The 19,420-nt window shown below is 37.3% G+C and overlaps 1 protein-coding gene across 2 annotated transcripts in view; it reads left to right on the forward strand.

Moving 5' to 3' along the window:
* NUP133 (nucleoporin 133) overlaps window positions 1–15,544 on the forward strand; it is a 31,697-nt gene extending 16,153 nt beyond the window's left edge. Inside the window, exons 16-26 of one of the 2 annotated variants that reach the window (XM_027657414.1) lie at window positions 638–760; window positions 1,723–1,822; window positions 2,805–3,047; window positions 4,281–4,414; window positions 5,966–6,124; window positions 6,729–6,864; window positions 8,679–8,797; window positions 10,273–10,353; window positions 11,630–11,694; window positions 14,047–14,135; window positions 15,191–15,544. In XM_027657414.1, coding sequence (XP_027513215.1) covers window positions 638–760; window positions 1,723–1,822; window positions 2,805–3,047; window positions 4,281–4,414; window positions 5,966–6,124; window positions 6,729–6,864; window positions 8,679–8,797; window positions 10,273–10,353; window positions 11,630–11,694; window positions 14,047–14,135; window positions 15,191–15,327 — 1,386 coding nt within the window. In that variant the 3' untranslated portion in view covers window positions 15,328–15,544. The remainder of the gene's footprint in view (window positions 1–637; window positions 761–1,722; window positions 1,823–2,804; window positions 3,048–4,280; window positions 4,415–5,965; window positions 6,125–6,728; window positions 6,865–8,678; window positions 8,798–10,272; window positions 10,354–11,629; window positions 11,695–14,046; window positions 14,136–15,190) is intronic. The other variant, XM_027657415.1, reaches the window with a different exon arrangement.
* Window positions 15,545–19,420: the final 3,876 nt, after the last annotated feature.

Below are 19,420 nucleotides of genomic sequence, written 5' to 3' on the forward strand. Positions count from 1 at the left end.
GAGTATGAAGCTTTCCAGATAGAGCTGCTTTCATGAGCTGTCCTTTGATGGAATTGTATCAATTTAGTCTCTCTTAATTTTTGTCCTCTTTAACATTAGTCAAGCTGAGCTAGCTCTCAGTTTATGCTGTGTTTCAATCAAACCCTCTGTCTTTATATCTTTCTTCCTTCTTGAGAAGAACTATGCACAAAACATTTATTCTTAGGAAGTTTTTTCCTGTTGAGGACAGTAGTTGCTAATGGAGAAAAATAAATACGAAAGAAAATAGAAATAATGGTTTAATGCTATCAAGTATACTTTGTCTAACAGAGATTCTGCTGCCGAATATTTCAGAAGATGATGGAGGGATATGTTTAATGAAAGTCTATGGAGTTGCCTTCAAAAAATAAGGATTTTTTTTTTCCTTCCAGATTTAAGTCCAGAAGGAAGGCATTTTTTGTAGTCTTAAGTATTGTATGAAACATAAAGTGGTGATTTCATTATCCATTAGACTAGTTATACTTTATAATATTTTTGGCTATTTATGTGGTTTCTACTAATATGTTTGTTTTTCAATACAACTCTTAACTTGGCTTTCAGATATCAGCTGATAATGGACATGTTTGTGTTCAGTGCAATTTTTCCTTCTGTCTTTAAGGTGTCCCAGATAGATTCCATCTTTGAATGCTTATTAGAAGAGGAGGAGCAAATCCTGAAAGACATGCCTATGGAATCAATTGAGTGGGCTCAGATAGTTGTAAATGTGAACAACATCATTAAGGTATAGAACTGCATTAACCAATATGCTTGTGGGAGGGGAAGATAAACACTGAGTAACACAGAACAAGCTGAATGCAGCCCATCTAAGTTACTGACATGAGAACAAAAGTGAATGCGCTTTTCACATATCCAATTATATTAGGAAGGAAAAAATAGCCTTGTGCAGAATTAGCAGCATTCATTTTCCTCCTGAGCCACGGTTAAAGAGAATTTGAGAAGTACCATCTTTATTGGAAGTTGTGAAATCATGAATATGTAGCAAAAAGTGAAGATCTTGTGCTTGAGCACTGAGGTTTCTTGCATAGGTGAGGAAGTACAGAAAGTACTCGCCTTGAACGCTGTGTGCAGTTTTGGGCACCGCAGTGTAAGAAAGATACTAAGCTCTTAGAGAGCGTGCAAAGGAGGGCAACAAAGATGCTGAAGGACATTGAGGGGAAGCCATGTGAGGAGCAGCTGAGGTCAATTGGTCTGTTCAGCCTGGGGAAGAGGAGACTGAAGGGAGACCTCATTGCAGTTACAACTTCCTCATGAGGGGAAGAGGAGGAGGCGCAGGCACTGATTTCTTCTCTGTGGGGACCAGTGACAGGACCCAAAGGAATGGCCTGAAAATGTGTCAAGGAAGGTTTAGGTTGTATGTTAGAAAAAGGTTCTTCACCCAGAGGGTGGTTGGGCATTGGAACAGGCTTCTCAGGGAAGTGGTCACAGCAGCAAACCTGACAGAGTTCCGGAAGTGTTTGGATGATACCTTCAGGCACATGGTGTGACTTGGGGATGGTCCTGTGCAGGGCCAGGAGCTGGACTCAATGATCCTTATGGGTCCCTTCCAACTCAGAATATTCTGTGATTCTGTAGAAAGAATGGGGATATTAAAAGAACATCTCAGAATTATAAAAGACAACATCTTTTATGGTCCGTGTATATGGAGGTAGACTTTAAAATACTTACATCCTTGCCTTTAAATAGGACATGCTACAAGCTGCCTGTCAGTATCGTCAGTCTAGAGCCTCTTTATATAAAACAGGAGAGCTTCCGGAAAGAGAACCTGAATATATTCCATGGACAGGTGAGAAATTATTATTGCAATTTTTTGAATTATCAAAAAAGCTAACCAAAAAGCTGTTTTCGTAAGTTTCAGAACACGTGAATTTCAGTCTGAATTTTAAACTTCCTGTTAAAAGCTGCTACAAGATTGTCAGTAAGGATAAGAGAAGCTAAAGTTTTAATTTAGAGAATGAAATGGAATGAATCAATGAACACTTATTTTATCCAGTATTGATGATAACTTTTTAAAACTTGCATTAGAAATTTGACTACAAAACTACAAGTTTGGGAAACAAAACTGATTTTCTAATTTTTATAATTATTTTTTTATGCGTTGATTCTGATTGGCAGATCTGTGGGATACATAACATTAAAATAAATCATAAAATGTGATCTGTAACTGTTTTAAAAGGACTGATGGTTCTCCATTTCCCTAAGTGTGTTTTGTTTTGATAGTTGAATAACAGGAAAACTATCAGAACAAGTGTTTGCAGAAGAAAGCATTTTCCAGTTGGTGCTTAAGCTTCCTTGTGGCCTATACGTCTAAAACACACTTGTTTAGTGCTTCCAGGATAAAAATCTTCTGAATAGCAGGACCCATGCAACTATTCTGGTCTTATGTTGTGATGACTACACCGAAGTATTTAAATACAGTTGAAAACAGTTGCCTTTTCCTTCTGTGTGTTCTCTTACTTTGCTTAGAGTTCATGCAATTGATTCTTTTCTTCTGGAAAAAGAGCTAGTATTGATACTTGACAGCATAGATCTGTGTAGTTCAGAGGCGTTGTTTTTGTTTACCACATCTTGGCCAAATTTAGTATGTAAAGGTAGATGGGAGTAGGTGTTTTTTGGGGTATTGCTTTGATTTTTAAAATTTAAACATTTATTAGCTTTTTTCTTCTTTTTTTTTTCATTATAAATACTAATGTTTTTCTTACACTTCAGGATAGATTGCTGTGGTGGTGGGGTTATTGTTTTAATGTTTATCATGTTGTTTTCCCAAGCATCCAGTGGTGTTCGTGCAGCAGTAACGCGGCAGCACGGAATCATCCTGAAGGTGGTGTATCCCCAAGTGGACAGTAACCTCCGCAGCGTTGTGGCTGAGCAGCTGGTGGCACTACTGGATTGTTTCCTGGATGGCTACATTTCTCAGCTCAAGTCTGTGGATCGCCTGGCTGATCAGGAGCGATACAGCAATCTGGAAATGGAATATGTCCAGAAAAGATCGGAGCTCTTGTCTCCTCTCCGTGAGTGCTGTCTGTTTTCTTTAATGCGAGGATTAAATGGTCCATTCAGTGAGGAAATGACACAAGTCTGATAGAGTAAATGGCCTCTGTGTATGAATTCTATTTGTTCTACACATTTGCTTTCAGAGTATAAATGACTGGTTTTATGATTTAATGAGATATTTACAAAATAAAAACAGATTACAGGATTGCATCCAGGACTGCATCCACTGCAGTATAAGAGGTATACGCCTCTTATTAGACCTGTTGCTGCTTTGAATTTTTTTCTTCTGCTAACTTGTTGTATTTTTCTGACAGGATTTTATCGTGTGTTGCTTGGATGAAAATAGTCTATAAATGGATTTTGAAATGTTTATATTGTTGCAAGCTGAGATAAACTTATATACCTGAAAGCTTGTTTAGTGTTTTTCAGGGAAAAGTTACTTTTGGAATCTTGATTATTTAATAATCATACCCATTGTTTAATATGTTGAATGTTATGAAGTCTGTATTGAATAAGTGACAGAAAAGCTCCCTTTTTAAGTAGAATTAACTTGGAATAAATACATTTTAATTTTTATAGACTAAAAGACATTATATGAGTGTAAGAATCTAATAATCATTCTTGAGCATTCTTAAGAAAAGTTTAAATTCTTATTCTCCATTTTACTGACATTCATGGGCTCTGTTAGCTTATAATACATTTTGTATCATTATGTTAAATCTAAGGCCTATATTTCCTTGCAAACAAAATTGAGTATTCTTCTAACTCTTACATATTTAACTGAACCAAAAGGAAGGATTCTAAGTAATATCTTTTTAATACAAACCCGATAGTCTTTATTTGTTTTGTTCTTTATCAAAAACCTTTGCCTGCTGTTTCTTCACTTTGTGTGATTAAGTGGCTGTTATTACAGATATTAAGTCATGAGTGGGATCCCCTCTCCCAGTACAAAGAGATGATGCTAACTTTCAGAGAAAATGGAATATATATATACTGACCATTTAGTATTCCTTTTGTTCCTCTTGTATTGTGGGACAGAGGTGGTAGGTATCGAGTTTGCATGTGCACAGGAGATGGATGCAGTAGGGGAATGTTTCTTTGGGAATGTGTAAGTATCTCCTCAATGTGAACGCTTTAAACCTGTTTTTGTTTTTCTGGTTTCTGCCCTGGGTCATTCTCTTACCAGATATGCTCATCTTTGTCTGTATAACTTCTTTTTCTTGGTTACTTTCTTTTTCTTGGTTACTTAGTTTCCCTGGGACAGTACCAGCTGGCAGCTGCTTTAGCAGAAAAGTACTGTGACTTTGATATCCTGGTGCAGATGTGCGAGCAGACAGACAACCAGGCCAGATTACAGCGTTACATGACTCAGTTTGCAGATCAGGTAAGTCTTTTTTTTCTGTTTCCTTTAGGTAGTGTTTTATAGTAAGTTTGCACCTGAAATGTTGCAAAATTTATTGTTTGTTTTTGGGGGGGAGGGTCTGTGTTTTTTTTAAGCATGTCTTTACAAATACATATAGGGGTAATGTGGAAATTAAAGTCAACGTTCACTGTAAAATATTCAATGAAGTATTTTACCCTGAGACTGCAAAGCAAGTCGGCAGAAATACGGATACCAGCTGCATGGGTAGTGGCTTTTTGTGGGACCTTTTTAGTGCCTCAAACACATTCTCTTAATGTTTTTCAGCATTTTGTGACTTCTCAGAGATGCTGTTGTCCGTGTACTGTTGTTTTATTTAACTAATACAATATAAATTTAAGGATAATTTCCAGAAAACAAGATTGTTTAATGTATAAATAGAGAAGTAGTTAATGTATAAATATAATGTATAGAAAGCAGTCAAGAGTAGGAAGGTAGGGTGTTGTTTTAAGGTTTCTTTCATTGTCTTGCAATGTAATTGTTGGACAGCTTTTCCAATGTCTGTTAAAATTTAGTGTAAAATCTTACAAGTGTGCTGAAATATGGGAAAGCTTAAGGAAAAGGCAGTAGGGATTACTTGAAGTGAGTGGGACTGGTACAAAAGGTTGTTAATTTGAGAATTGGTGAGATTGATTTGTTTAGATTTCCACAACAACTGTTGTCTACATGTTTTCTAAAAAAGACAGTACAGAAATGTTGTTTTAATAAGAAAATACAAAAGTAGCAGTAATGGACAGAAGTTATAGCAAACTTTTTCAACAGTGAGGCTTAAATATTTAGACTGACTGCCAAAGGCGATAAATTATCTTTTTTTTTTCCCTTTTCACATGCTTTATTTTAAAGGGGAGGTTTAAGACTTCCTGAAAAAAGATTAGTGTGGTTAATGGATAGACTATCAGACTGAAGGCATCTTCAAACTTAATTTTTTAAATGTAGCATTATTCTAAAATTATCCTGAAAAGACTAAATTAAGTCTTAAACATAAATCCTGATTAGTTATTTCATATTGAAGTTTTTGAGGATAAAAAAAAAAAAAGTTTTTTAACAATGCCTGAGGGAGTAAGATTGTAGGTTCACTTGGAGATAGGAGGGAATGTTTCAAAAACATTGACAGTGGACGTAAATTTATTTATGAAAGGAAATAATAAGATGGAGTTTTCAGGGGGGCAAAGGAACAAATATGAAAATGAAACTAGAATTGTTATTGATATGATACCTGTTTCCGTTCTTGTGTGTTAATGTGAAGAATTTACATTTGGTATTTCCTTTGCTTCCATTGAAGGATTCTGTGTTTATCAGCATCTATTGCAGAGTAGCTTATGAATTCTTTAAACACTAGTTCTATCAGGGCTCTTATGTTTTTTCATCACCACTGTATTTTTTGTTGTGTGTGTCTGGTTTTATCAAACAGGTTCTTACTACTTTCTTTCCAATTGTATTTTATAAAGCATTTTGTCTTAGTAAACAAGCATTGAAATGTAACTTAAAAAGTGTTCGTATTCCTTTTATTTTCAGAATTTTTCCGATTTCCTGTTTCGCTGGTATCTAGAAAAAGGAAAACGAGGGAAGCTGTTATCTCAGCCTATTGCTCAGCATGGACAGCTGGCCAGTTTCTTGCAAGCTCATGAACATCTGAGCTGGTTACATGAAATCAATAGTCAGGATTTGCAAAAGGTAGGGTTTCTTAAATACAAGCAAACTGAAATGTCACGTGTCAAACAGGTCAAATATCTATTCACGTAGGCAAGTTACCTAGTTATGACTCTTCATCATCAAAAGACAGCTTATCTACATGAGTCCGGGGAGAGATGACAAATTCTTGCCTATCTATTTGTTTACTGCAACACTTATACATATAATTCTGTTTTTTCAGATTCCCAAATGAGCAGATAAATCAATCTGCATGCTAAAGTGTTCTGTCAAAGCGTATTTACCTGGCTTTTATTGCAAAGCCTTAAATTAGATCCTTAAATTAGATCCCAGATATACAATAGATGAAGTTGCAATTTATCCTTTGATCATAAGGTAGTTTTCCTTGATCAGTACTGAAAGGACTTTTTTTTCAGTACTATTGGAGGGGAAAGACCTATGTCTCTTCCTGAAGAGTATAATGCAGCTTTATTGTGCAAATGGTACAACTTTTAAAAATAAAGGTTATAGTATATATATAGTTATAATAATAAATACCTGTGAGACTGCTGTTCAGATAAAATCCTTGTCTGTTAACCTTCTGATCTTAATTTATAAAACTGATTTCCAGCATCTTTATTAATTTTAGGCTCACAGAACATTGCAGACTTTAGCAAATATGGAGACAAGATATTTTGCAAAGAAGAAAACACTTCTTGGCTTGAGCAAATTAGCTGCGTTAGCGTCTGACTTTTCGGAAGACATACTGCAAGAGAAAATAGAAGGTGAGAAATAAAAAGGATGAAATAAAGAACAGACTTAAGTTATTGAATTAGAATCACATTAATTTTTCAGATTTTTAATTTATTACATTGAGGGCTCTGACAATGTGGTAAGGGTAAATGGGCTGATGATTTTGCTCATTTTAGGAAGCACAAGGAAGACAGCATGAGGCAGTAACCTCAGTATTCACTGTCACCTACGAGTTAGGACTACAAGAATGGGAAATTTGTACCTTTTCACTTTTTTCTGATAACGTAAAATACTGGCATCAATAGCAACCTACATAGTACTTTGAGAAATTAGGCAGTTCTGAAGTGACTGAAACTTGTAAACCGTTCATGCTGAATATATTTTCATGAATCTCCATTTTATATTTCAGATGCAAGGTAAAAATTATTTAATTTCTGTTTATTGAATGGCATTCAACTTCTAATTCTTCTCAAGTCCTGAGGCTCTTAGGCTGTACAAGGAAATATAGTAACTGTGTTGTATTGCAATAATGAACCTGCAAATACATACAGTTGTGATCAAGAAGTGCTTTCTCAACATCTTGATCTCTGTATCTAGAAAAGTTACCATGACAGTGCTTCATGGTGCTCTAACTGAACGGATGTAAATGGGAAAATTAGGAATACCTATTCTGCTTCAAAATGCAACAGTTTCACTGCTCTGCTATTCCTATCCCTTTGGAAAATAGTTTGTGCAGGACATGTGCTGTGAATTTGTGAAAAAGCACCTCTGCACTACTAGTTAAAGGATTCTGGCCACCAGGGGGGAGCTTTGGAATATGACTTGAGGTTACTGCTCAAGCTTACTTCTGTTTAGCTGTGTATTTATCTATCTGTGTTATATACAGTTCTTAAATCCTGTTTAAAAAGCCTTGTAATAACTGTGTTAACTAAGTAGGCTCTACGAATTATTTTTAGCTCATAATAGTAATAATAATGTATTATCTGCCCTTTAAGTTATAACATTAGATGAAATCTTGAAGTTTAAATTTATTTCTTCATCACTTTGAAAATGCCTCTGCAGATGTGAAGAATCTCATCTTTAAATAGGAAAACTGTAGAAAAATGAGAAAATCAAAGCTTTATTTCAATAGGCTAGTGGACTCAAGATTTGTTCTGAACTTTACTCTGCTGCACATTTCTGTGTGGTACATGATACAGTTTTTAAAAATTAAGGTCTTTGTGTATCAGTTTCCTATTGATAATGTAAGAATAATTATTCCTGCCACATTTTGCTTATTCCTTTAAACAGATAAAATGCTCCTTAGAGTTATTTTCCGCTTTCTGCTGTGCAGTGGAATTGAGTGGGAAGGGCGAGGTTCATATAGTGTGGCTGATGCTATTCCATTTTGATTGTCTCAACCTAATAAGTTTCTGGCCCTGAAGCAGATCATGCTGGCAAATATAAAACAAATCAAGAATTGAACAATTCATGAGATGGAACAAGTCCATGTCGCGTGTCTTCAGCCAAAGGGTAGTTCTTAAGAATTGCAACCAACTTACTTTCCTGCATAGTGCAACAGCTTCCATCCAATCCTATGTATTCCTTTCATAGTTTTGGGAAAAAAGTTATCCATCTTCACTATACTGGGAACATGAGTGGAAAATAAAAACTATTTCACCAGGATGGCAGTATTGAAGTGGAAGTGTTTCTCTGCTTCGGGAATGTAGCTGAGTGTCCAAACAGAATGCTTCATAACAAACAATTGTAGACTTGAATAATATTGTGAGTTGACAGTTACTATTATGCCGCAGAATTTATTATTACGTCTTAATAACATGAAACATTCATTTCCTTAAATGACAAGAAATAGCAGAGCAGGAGCGCTTTTTGTTACATCAGGAGACGCTTCCTGAACAATTACTGGCAGAGAAACAGCTGAACCTCAATGATATGCCAGTGTTGTCTGCATCTCAGCTCATTGATGTAAGTATCTAATGTTTACTTCATTACACAGGTAAAGTTCCAGTATGTTTTCTACCTCTGTTGATAAAATAAATGAGAAGATCATAACTGCCTTTATCCCTCATATGACTTGCTAAGCACCTAAAGATCCAATGTATGAATTATTTTAACTTTGCTTAGTTTCTGCCAGCACCAAACTTCAGAATTCTGGTTTTTAGGTCAAATTTCTTTTTGTTGAATGTGTGCTTTAAAGTGCTGCTACAAGAAAAAGCGAATCAAATCAGTGCTGGAAGTTAATTTATTGGTCTAAGCCAGGTTTTAGAGGTGAGGCAGTTTCTACCTTCATTTACATTTTCAATAGGGAAGAACCTGGAGGGCAGAATAAACAAAGAATTCCATGTTAGTGGAGAAGGACGCCGCAAAATAGAAAAAGGAAGGACTAGATGCAGGAAGAGGCTTTTGGTCACCTGTTTCAAAGAGGCACCTGAAGTCTTTCTACTTCTGTTTTCTTTTACAAAAACTTAACCCATAATGAAACAACATGAACTGCTCCAGTGCTGGGATCACTAATAATGCTGACTTCTTTTCCACACCCCTTTCTGGTGATAGTCTGGAACCAGTAGCCTTACTGTTTCTGCCTTGTTGGCCACATACTTTTAGCATCCAGTGATGTGCACAAAAAGTATTCCATGGGTAAAAGCAATACATTAAAAGAAAATCAGGTCCTGTCTGGGTGTCAGTTTTGCAACTCCTTATTTTTCTGTAATCCTGTGGAAAATCCAAAGCATGCTTGTTTACATTCTCCTCATTTTCTTAGAACAGTGCTTACAGCAGATCGTGAAGTCATTACCTCTGTCTTTAAATGAGGCTATCTGTAGAACTGGGGAAGAGTAGGTAGTGTCACTCATGACTTGGCAATCACTGACACCATGACAGTTTTCTTTCTGTATTCTCTCTGTTGTCAAACCAATGTTCATACTTGCTGCTTGCAACTCAAGAATGAAATTTGCAAAGTGTGAATTAAAAGAGTGTTAGTGTTAATTTTCCTTTGAAGTACTAATTTAGAATCAGAGTTTGTGAAATACTGATAGCAAACCTGTTGTTTTTAAAAGGAGAAAGGCAGCAAATGTGCATAAGTACTGCTTTGAGCTTGATTACCAAAATAATTCTGAGAGCTTATTTGTGGAGCTGAGCTCTGGCTACAATAGTCCAGGAATGTTACAGCCTTAAATGGCATTTAAATTTGAAACCTAGCAGCCTTATATCCAATATCGTTTTTCCACAGACCATTGTCATGTAGGTGGAATGCTGCTCTAAAATCTTAAATATATTCCTTGGTATAAAAATACTTGCAGTTGAATCAAGACATATTTTCATGAGAGGGTCATGTAAATGGAAAATACATGGTGGTCTTCCCACAGTGAGTTGTCTGTGATACCAGTTACATTAGTTTGTAGGCTAAAAATAGTTCTGCATGTTAATCTCTCATATCATAGATGTACATATGTGATGAGAACAGAAGAGCCAATGAATATGACTTCAAGAAAGCACTTGATCTGCTGGAATATATTGATGAGGTAAGAAAACTTTTTTGAGGGATTTCTAACCTAGAGACTTATTTATTATTATTTAAGTTAAGATGGTACATCTGTAGTTAAATAACATGCTAGCTTAGTGTACGGTAATTAAAACAAACCCTGATGTATTTTCTCAGTTTGTTTTTAAGTCACTGGAGACTTAATGCCAAATGTGGTTTAGATAATTTAAGAAAAATGACACTCTTCATCTTCACTTCCCATTTATAGTCTATAGTTTCTTTCTTAGGGCCTTGCTTCCCTACGGGCTGTCTCCAAATGGGACAAAGATTGTCTGTTTTTAGTGGTTTAGTTCTTGCGTCTTCCCTCTTGGCAATTTCACTGATTGTCATGAGGTAATGTGGGATAGTCACCAGCTTTTTAGCATGTAAATAACATTGAACCACAGATTCACTGCCTGCTTTTTTCCCCAACTATTTTTTTTGCATCTAAGTAAGATAAATGTCACTCTAAACCCATGAGTTTTCAAAATTATTTTTTTTACAGATACTTAAGTTTGTAACAGTTTCTGTAGAACCGTTCAGCACAAATTGGAGATGGTGGTTTAGAGTCTAAAAACAAGCTGTTTTCCTGTTTTCCCTGCTTTTACCTTATAAAAGTGTAGCATAAAGTTGAGACCCATCCTCTGGCTTCCAGGCTTTAAAATTCAAGTGTTCATGGTTTCCCTTATCTCTTATGGGGGGAATTTAAAGTAGATGTGATGCTTCAGGACATCAACAGCTGGAAAAAACTATATGGTTGTTTTTCTGACATTATATTTTAAAAGGGGCTTGACACCAATTACCTCGAAGTTTCTGTGCAGTGAAGGGGATGCCTTTCCAAATCAAGTGTATATCTTTGAAGTCATTTACTGTTACATTCATAAAACCTACATCCTAATGTGGACACTAATGCATGCTAGTTAGCTTGGCCATGCTGGAAAAAGAGCCATGACTTCAGTTGCCATTTAGCACATGGTAAAATAAAACTTGTCTGGAATACAATATTTTACAAACTGATATTTTAAAATTGAGTTAGTTGATCTTCAGCAGTCAAGTGTGATATGGAAAGTCTGATCCATGATTTCAGATAGAAACAAACAGTGTTTGATGTTTCAACAGTCTGATCAGATCATCTTTTTAGCATGTGTTAAAAACTATGTTCGGTGATTGAAGGATCTAAGTCATTGGTGTAATCTGTGTGACAAAGTGATTATTTCTTTTGTAAAAAACCTTAAAATTTTAATTTGCCTGGTTTTTTTTCCTTATATGAATTGAAGGAAGAGGAAGTGGATGTAAATGATCTTAAACTTAAAATTCTCTGTAAGGCTCTCCAAAGAGATGGGTAAGTATGCATATAAGGTACTGGGAGTATCTGTGACATAGCTTCTCCAGAATTACGTTTTAGTGTACTATTCTCTAACTCACTAAAAAGATTGAATTTTGTCGTATAAGGTTAGTAAAGTATAATGTATCTTCTTATTTGTAAAATGAAACCCTAGCAAAAAAAATCTGTAGTACTTTGTTCGTTAATCTCACTGGCAACCTACTATGCATTCTTGGCACCTGACACAAAAATGTAGCCATGCAACTTTTATACTTGAACCCTTTCCTAAAGTAAAAGAAGTGACCTACACTTAAGTTTTTTTTTTCATTTGAGGCATCTCAAATAAAAGCTCTCTAATAAGAGCAACATGTGCAGAGGTCACTCCCTGCAAGCCTTTATTTCACTTGGTTTCGGCCAAGTGACAAAAGTTCATGATCAGTTGGCAAGGTCATGATCTTTTAGAGTTAAAGCTGCATTCGTGACTGGAAGAGATTGAAGCCTAAATACTGCTTAGAAGAGCCACACTTAAGGACATTCAAAACTAAATACAGGCTGAAACCAATTGGTCTCGAGAATCTTCTCCTCAAACAGTAGCACTGTTTTCTCCCAGGTTAAATAACTCAGATGGCATTTCCTCCCTGTTCTTTTTAAGTTCCAGAAGTCTTCGGCTTTTCTAACTCCTACCTGTGTTCCAAGAGGGACTCAAGAAAGAAAGGATGAGGAGAGAATACATTTGTGCCATTTGTAATTAAAACTGAAATAAGCAGCATTTGGATTCACACTTGTGCATAGGATAGATTCCAAAGGATGGTAGTTTCTAGAAAATAAGTTCCTAGTTGCATGACTAAGTTATTGCCACATACGACACAAATAATATGCAGAAACAGGTTCACAGTATTCCAAGTGTCCCCTTCATATTATTTTAGAGACAGAGGAATCCAGAACTCGTGCATAGCACCAGTCCAGTTATTGGTTTATGACCTGTCTTCCCTGGGCCAAGAACAGGATTTTGAATGTAATAGTTTTACTGTTCAAACATACATAATGCTGAAAAGATTTTGGGCACTCTGGTATCTAACCAGAGGCAATTTGAGATGACTGAACAGTGTTTAGAAAACTTGATGTCCCAGTTGAGTTTCCAGTCTAGCGAGGCTCACAGAGGCTTTACAAAGAGGTTGATTGCTGTTTCAAAAGAGGTAGTGTTAACTTTCATCTGTGTGCAAAAGTAAGCGTTTGCCATGTTACATTACCTACTTTTAAGGATGGCATCTGTTTTCTAGGATAAGGGTTACAGGTGGTGGTGAGGTTCTCAGGTAGGATGGAGAGCCTTGCTGGGTGTGCTCCTGATGTTCTCATAGAGTCCTCACTATCCTCCTCTGTGCCAAAGAGGAGAAAATCCCCATACCCCTTTCCCTCCCTCCTTTCCTCACGTTTTTCCCGGTAGAATTAAGGATGAAATCCTAGACATTTAAGAGTTGAAGTGACATCCAGGATAAAACTGTGGTTTCAGTGAAGTACAGAGGATTTGTCAGTAATAGCTTCTGGGAGCCAGGTCCAGATCTGGTGCAAGCACGTTCACACTGGCCCATGATAGTTTAAGGATTGATATGAGAACTGGTTTTGTCTGGCAGCTTAACATTTGGGACAGGAAATTTTAACAACTGAAAGATTAGAACCACAACAAAACAAGTTAGGTTGGTGTTGACTTGAAAATGCTACATGTAAAGCTCTGTAAGAATGAGAAATTGTCATTTAAAATAGTCTTTCTCTTAGAAAAATCTGTTTGGGGTTTTTTTGTATCACAGATGAGACTGGCTCTCATGAGTTTTAACATTTAACACAAAGGAGACAAACTTCATTTTGTGTCTGTGTGTGCTGTTACAGGCCTGCAACTTAGATTTTACAATGGATTTTTTCTCTTTTCTCAGTGTTTGCTTTTTGTTTTGGTTTGAGTAAATTGCTTCTTTTCCTTTATTCTACAAAAAAAAAAAGAATATACTTTCATAATCTCAAACATAAAATATAGTTACTGAGAACAGGTACTTCTTATCATGATGGATAATAGTTTTATTTTATCAAAGAAATAATGTTGGTTTTGGGGGTTTTAATGGTTTAGAGGAGGGGAGAGATTTCTGTTGTCCTCCTGACTAGACAACATTGTAAATTCATTGCAATTTTACTCTTGGAATAAAAAGTTATTAACAAAGATAGAAAAGCCTCTTGCTTTGAGGTATAACCAAGTGCCTTCCATGAGGACATGTATTAGTCACCTTTGATAATATATCAAATTTTCTTGTGTTTTTTGTTCTTGTTAGTTTTAATTTAATTTCATCTGTACCATTCTTTCCCCAATTATCCTTTGACTTGCAGGTGGTCTTGTTCAGATGGTAGAGATGATCCAATTGAAGCATCTAAAGATAGTATATTTGTGAAAATACTACAAAAGCTATTGAAAGAAGGTAAAGTGGACTTAAATGTAATTGAAGGGTCTGAAATTTAGTTGTTTCAAAAGCTGCTTAAGATGAACACTAATATGTAAGAATTAGTGATAAGAAATTCTCAGAGTAATGAAAATGCATTCCACTAGACAATTAAAATGATATAGAGCTAGTTCTATCTCTGTAAAATGTTTGGGCAGGTAAGACGAGCAGATTTCTGGGTTATAATCTGGTTATAATCCTAGTACCCTCAAATGATTTGCTCAGTAAGGCACTTACCAGATTTTTAGCAATTTCTTACAGTACAGTAAAGTAGGTCTTCTGGAGTGAAATACATATCTTCTGTAGGATACAGGATTAATAACTAATTAACTGTCACTCAGAAGAACTTCATCTGTTGAAGCTAAAATGTTTTTTTGCTTTTGTGTTCTCTCTCCAAAAGCAAAAAAAAAAAAATAAAAATACTTCCCATTCTCCAGTTAAAGCTGACTATAGGAAGTTGTGACCATGGAAATTACAGCTGGAGGAGGGAGTGAGAGGAGGAAAGCAACTGAGACTCAAAGTCTGTTTTAAATATTACTGTGTTTGAACTTTTTCCAAAACAGAGAAGGTTCCATGTGGAAAATAAAAAAAATGAAGTTTTTCAGAACAATTGTGGTTTTGTGTGTCTGATCCTGTCTATTTCCTTCCTCTTGTAAGAGTCTCACAGCCCAGAATGAACTGTTGCACCTGATACATGTTAATTATTTGACTGAGCTTTCTTTTCTCTTTCCTTTTCTTTCTTTTATCTATTATTTATTTTTATTTTGTTGAAGTGTTATGTAAAGCTTGGATTTGAGGTTAACTATTAAATTACTGAGCTCTGTTTAAGTAAAAATTATTAATTTTTTAAACTCAGTTTTACAGACTGCTTAAGCTTTATTGTATTTCTTGATATGTATAATAGAATTAGAGCTTCCCAAGTCCAGAAGAGTGATTTAACTGTGAGGCAGGTGGAGGTGTTTACTTAAAAATTATCTTAACTACTAATGAAAAGTACTTTTATAAGTGTTGTAATAAATGGTTTTGTGTTGTAGGAGTCCAGTTAAGTGAATATTTACCAGAGGTGAAGGACTTGCTGCAAGCAAATGAACTTGGCAACTTGAAATACAATGCTTACTTCGAATTTGTGTTGAAAGCAAACTATGAACTCTACGTTCAGGGACAAGCATGATTCTCACTGGTTTTTTAAATATTTTTTCTAAAAAACTCTTGAATGCTTTTATACTTTTTTATGTTTTGTTTGGTTTTTTGCTAACACTGTGCTAAAATCTATATGAGTAGTAATATACTTGGTCTTAAATGTATAGACATTGATGCTTTAGTCAGGGGAGCCAGAGTTGTGTTTTCAGGCAAAATAAAAACAAAGTTTTCTTTTTCCATGCCTTTCATAAATTCTGTTTTGTTCTGTATCTTCATTACTATGAGTTCTGCCTGAGACTCAGGAGATACACAGACACCCAGCACAGGAGGTGGGGAAACTTCTACTGTCAACACCTGGGGCTGCGATTTCAGTTCAGAGAAAATACTGAAAACATTAATGCTGGATGACTGCATAGCTTATTTAAGAAACAACTGGTTATTCTGTTGGATAACTCCACTCGGTACAACACTTTTTGCTGTAGAAACTAGCTAATTGCAATGTTGCATTAAAGGTTGCTGGCACAAAAAGGATAACTGGCTTGTCACTGATCACTCAGTTTGTCTGTGACAGAAAGGAATAAAGTACAGTTCTCATTCAGAGTTCTCTGGTCCAGTAAATATACCATTCTTTCAGTTTATATCTGTAAGGTTAAACCTTTTCAAAACATTTTAATATTGTATCTATTTAACTTCCATTTAAGCTATTTCTAGAATACACGTAAAAATTCACAGCAACTGCTCATGCCTAGGCTCAGATGAAACCTAGAAAGTAGTTACCATAGTGTGGGTGTCCAACAGGATCTTCCTTACTCTGCGCCTTGTTCTCTACTGATAGATGCTACTAATTTTCATTTTTCTTTTCTTTTACCCCACTGCCCCAGTTAGTTATCTCTGATATGGGAATTAAAAAAAAAAAATTCCATTTAACTTCTCTATTTTAATTACAGTGATTGTCAGCAGATTTTGATCTTTAAATAAAAGTTAGTGAGATCTGATGTGTTGCACCTTTCTTTTGCGTGTAGCTCAAGAGTCAGTGACTGCAGAGCAACTTGCATGCCCTTATGTTTTACTTGTCTGGCTCCATGCCTGCTGCAACAACTTGATCCAACAGCTGAGAAGGTCAGAAGTTAAATTGGTTGAAGAGAATCCAGTTTCTAGTTTTAAAAGCACAGCTCCCCTTCCGTGGCTTCCCCTCCTCCCTGTACTAATACAGTAAGCTGGGCTGAGAGTCTGAACATGTTTGGAAGAATAGATTTATCTGGAGGTTCTAACTAATATGGGAAAGAAATGCACTAGCAGTCATCTTCTAAGATTGTTCTAAGCAGCAAACTTTGCACTTCTGCAGTCTTGCATGGCTGAGAAGTGTGAGCATAACTCTCAGCTATGGCTTCAAAGGAGTGGGTCACTTAAAGCCTTCCACTTGTTCACTTAAATGTCACTTTGAGGATGGTTTCATGTTGATGAACTCAGCAGGGTTTTGGAAGAAAGAAAATTATAAATGATTGCCACCCCTTACTGAAATACGTTCTACCTGAACTTCTACTAGACTCATATATTTTGCTTGAAGAGGAATCTTTTTAATTGACTGTCCACCATAAAACATTCTGGGGATATATCATCCCTTCCCCAACTGTTCACCAGATATCTGTATTCTGTAAGGAGTGGCAGGGCAAGCCCTGGAAAGCTTGCTCCAGAAGCAGGCATTTCTCTTTCGTTTTTTACTATCTGTCTGTTTCAAAGTCCCTGGCTTCTCTGCTGGGATGGGTTTATTGTGGTTGGTGTAGAAGCATTCTCCAGGTTTTTGGGAAACGTAGGCTTTTCAGCTGCTTTACTCTACTGCTTGGTTGGGAGGCATTTGGCATTAGTACAATGGCTTTCCATCTGACTATTGCCAAAACAGAAGGCTACTTGCAATGAGTTTACTTAAATAAAGCCTCATTAAAATAACTTCCTTGTCTAAGCTGATGTTTAATGTTCTTGTACTAGTAATGTTGAGCTGGTTCTCTATTCCGTTGGGAAGTTTGAAGAGTCTGGGTTTTGGGATTATTCCTTTTCTCTGTCCTCTGCTTCATTATGTAATAAGCTGTGCTGGTGCAGAACTTCTGTCTCAGATTACTGCAGAGGGAGGATGCCTTCATTTACCGCTGCTTACAGAAGGTCATACCAGAGCTCTCGCTTGTTTCCAAGTGTAACAAAAACAAATAAACTTGGGACAACAGCCTAAGGAGCATGGATAGCTCCTCTTGAATAAGGAAGTATATGTTGTTTTTTAAGTAGTTATTTTCTCAGTATTGAAAAGCATGCACAGTACAAGACGTATGTACTTCTACCCTTTGTTGTTGCCAGAGTAGCAGGAAAGTTGATCAGTTGTAATTTGTGATTAATTTCAGTAGCTACACATAGGGAATAGTGATCTCAGTGCCCAGCTCTGCACTGGAAACTAACTCCAATTGTTTTCTGACTTGGGACAAACCCCACACTCATTTAGTGAGTCCCGATAAACACCAGATCTACCTGCAGAAAATGATCTTTTGCTCAGAACTGGAAGAATTTAACATTGCCATTTGGGCATTTTGCTGTAAACTAGATTGGGGTAGAGAGAAAATAAAAGGGAACAGAAGGGATAGAGAGGGTTTATGCTTGCATCGTGTTTCACTGAAGAATTAAGAATGTTTATCTTTCAGCTACACTAGGGTTTCTGTTACTTGGTTTCTGATTCAAGACAACTGACTATTTTGGAAACCACAATGAAGCTCTACAGTTCTGTAAATAGATTTGGTGCTGCAATGCCTTTAAGTGCTTTCAGACTTCCGATTTTTTTTACTGCTGGAACTGAAGAGTAATACAAATTGAGGAACAGGATGAAAGAAAAGCACTCTTTATCCTCAGCGTACTTTAATGCAATAACTTCACAGGAATTAAAAATCTATAGCAGAAGGAAGTAGAGAGCTGCCAGACATAAAGAGAGATGCTGCTAAGCTGCAGGATGCAGAAGTTAAACAGAGGAGAAAAAATATTATCTTCTTCTCTGTTGAGCTGTCTGCTGTGCCTTGCAGTGGAGGAAATCACCTGCAGAAGTACCCTCACTTGCAGGAGACTCCTCACAGCATGAGTTCCTCTGGCCTGCTATTCCTTCTTCCTTCTCTTCTGACTCCCTAAATTTTAAAAGGATTTACCCTTGACCAGTTGTGCTGTCAGAGAAGATCTTGAAGGTTGGTTTATATCAACATAGTGTCGGGGCTGTAAATCTGCTTGCACTACTGCTTCTTCTTTCCATTGGTAACCGAAATGTCTCTATAAAATCTCCCAAGTGTCCTGTATGGAATGTCTGCTTAAATACCTGTAGCTGTACCTTCAGCTTGTCAGAGATGACTTGTGGGTGAGACTGTGCTCCTTTTGGAAAGGGTGAGCCACAGGGATAGCTGAAGGATTCCCATGTTGCCTGGCCGAGCTCAGAAGCCAGCAATGGACACTCGTAATGGCACCAGCATTCACAGCTACGTCAGGCTGCTGGGATCAGACCAGGATTAATGCTTTACCGGGCTTCTCTTCAGGCATTTGTCTGACAGATGTTATCCTGTGCATTTATTTTCCATTTTTAAACCACAGCAAAGAAACGATGCACGGCTTAACTTGGCATGTGAAGCCGTGGCTTTTGCATGGGCTGTCGCCATGTACAGCAGTATTACCTGCAAACCACAGACCTGCCTTGACGCTTTGCCTTCTCTCCCAACTCCCTTTCTCCCGTGGGCTCACCTATAGCAGCAGGCAAGACCCATGAAGGAGCTCTTCCCTTGGGAGCCCCAAGCCCTGGCACGTGGTAGCCACACAGCCGATGACCCCTCGCCTCCCACCCCGCCGAGCCCCGCCGGGGCTGCCGGGCCGCCCCCACCTGCTTTGCCCTTAATGGGCCCAGTGGTGCCGGGGGATTATTTCGGCCCCGGCCGCGGGCGGTGGCAGGGGGGGCCCAGCAGACGCGCCTTATACGGCCGGGCCCGGCTCACCTGGGCCGGGGCCAGGAGCGCCTTCTTTGGGCACCGCCGGTCCGGGGCCGCGCCGGGCCCGACACCCAAATATGGGGACGGCCGGGGCCGCATTCCTGGGGGCCGGTCGAGCCGTCGCCC

This window comes from Corapipo altera, unplaced genomic scaffold, assembly GCF_003945725.1.
Source record: "Corapipo altera isolate COAL_440 unplaced genomic scaffold, ASM394572v1 2c, whole genome shotgun sequence".
NCBI classification, from domain to species: Eukaryota; Metazoa; Chordata; class Aves; order Passeriformes; family Pipridae; genus Corapipo; species Corapipo altera.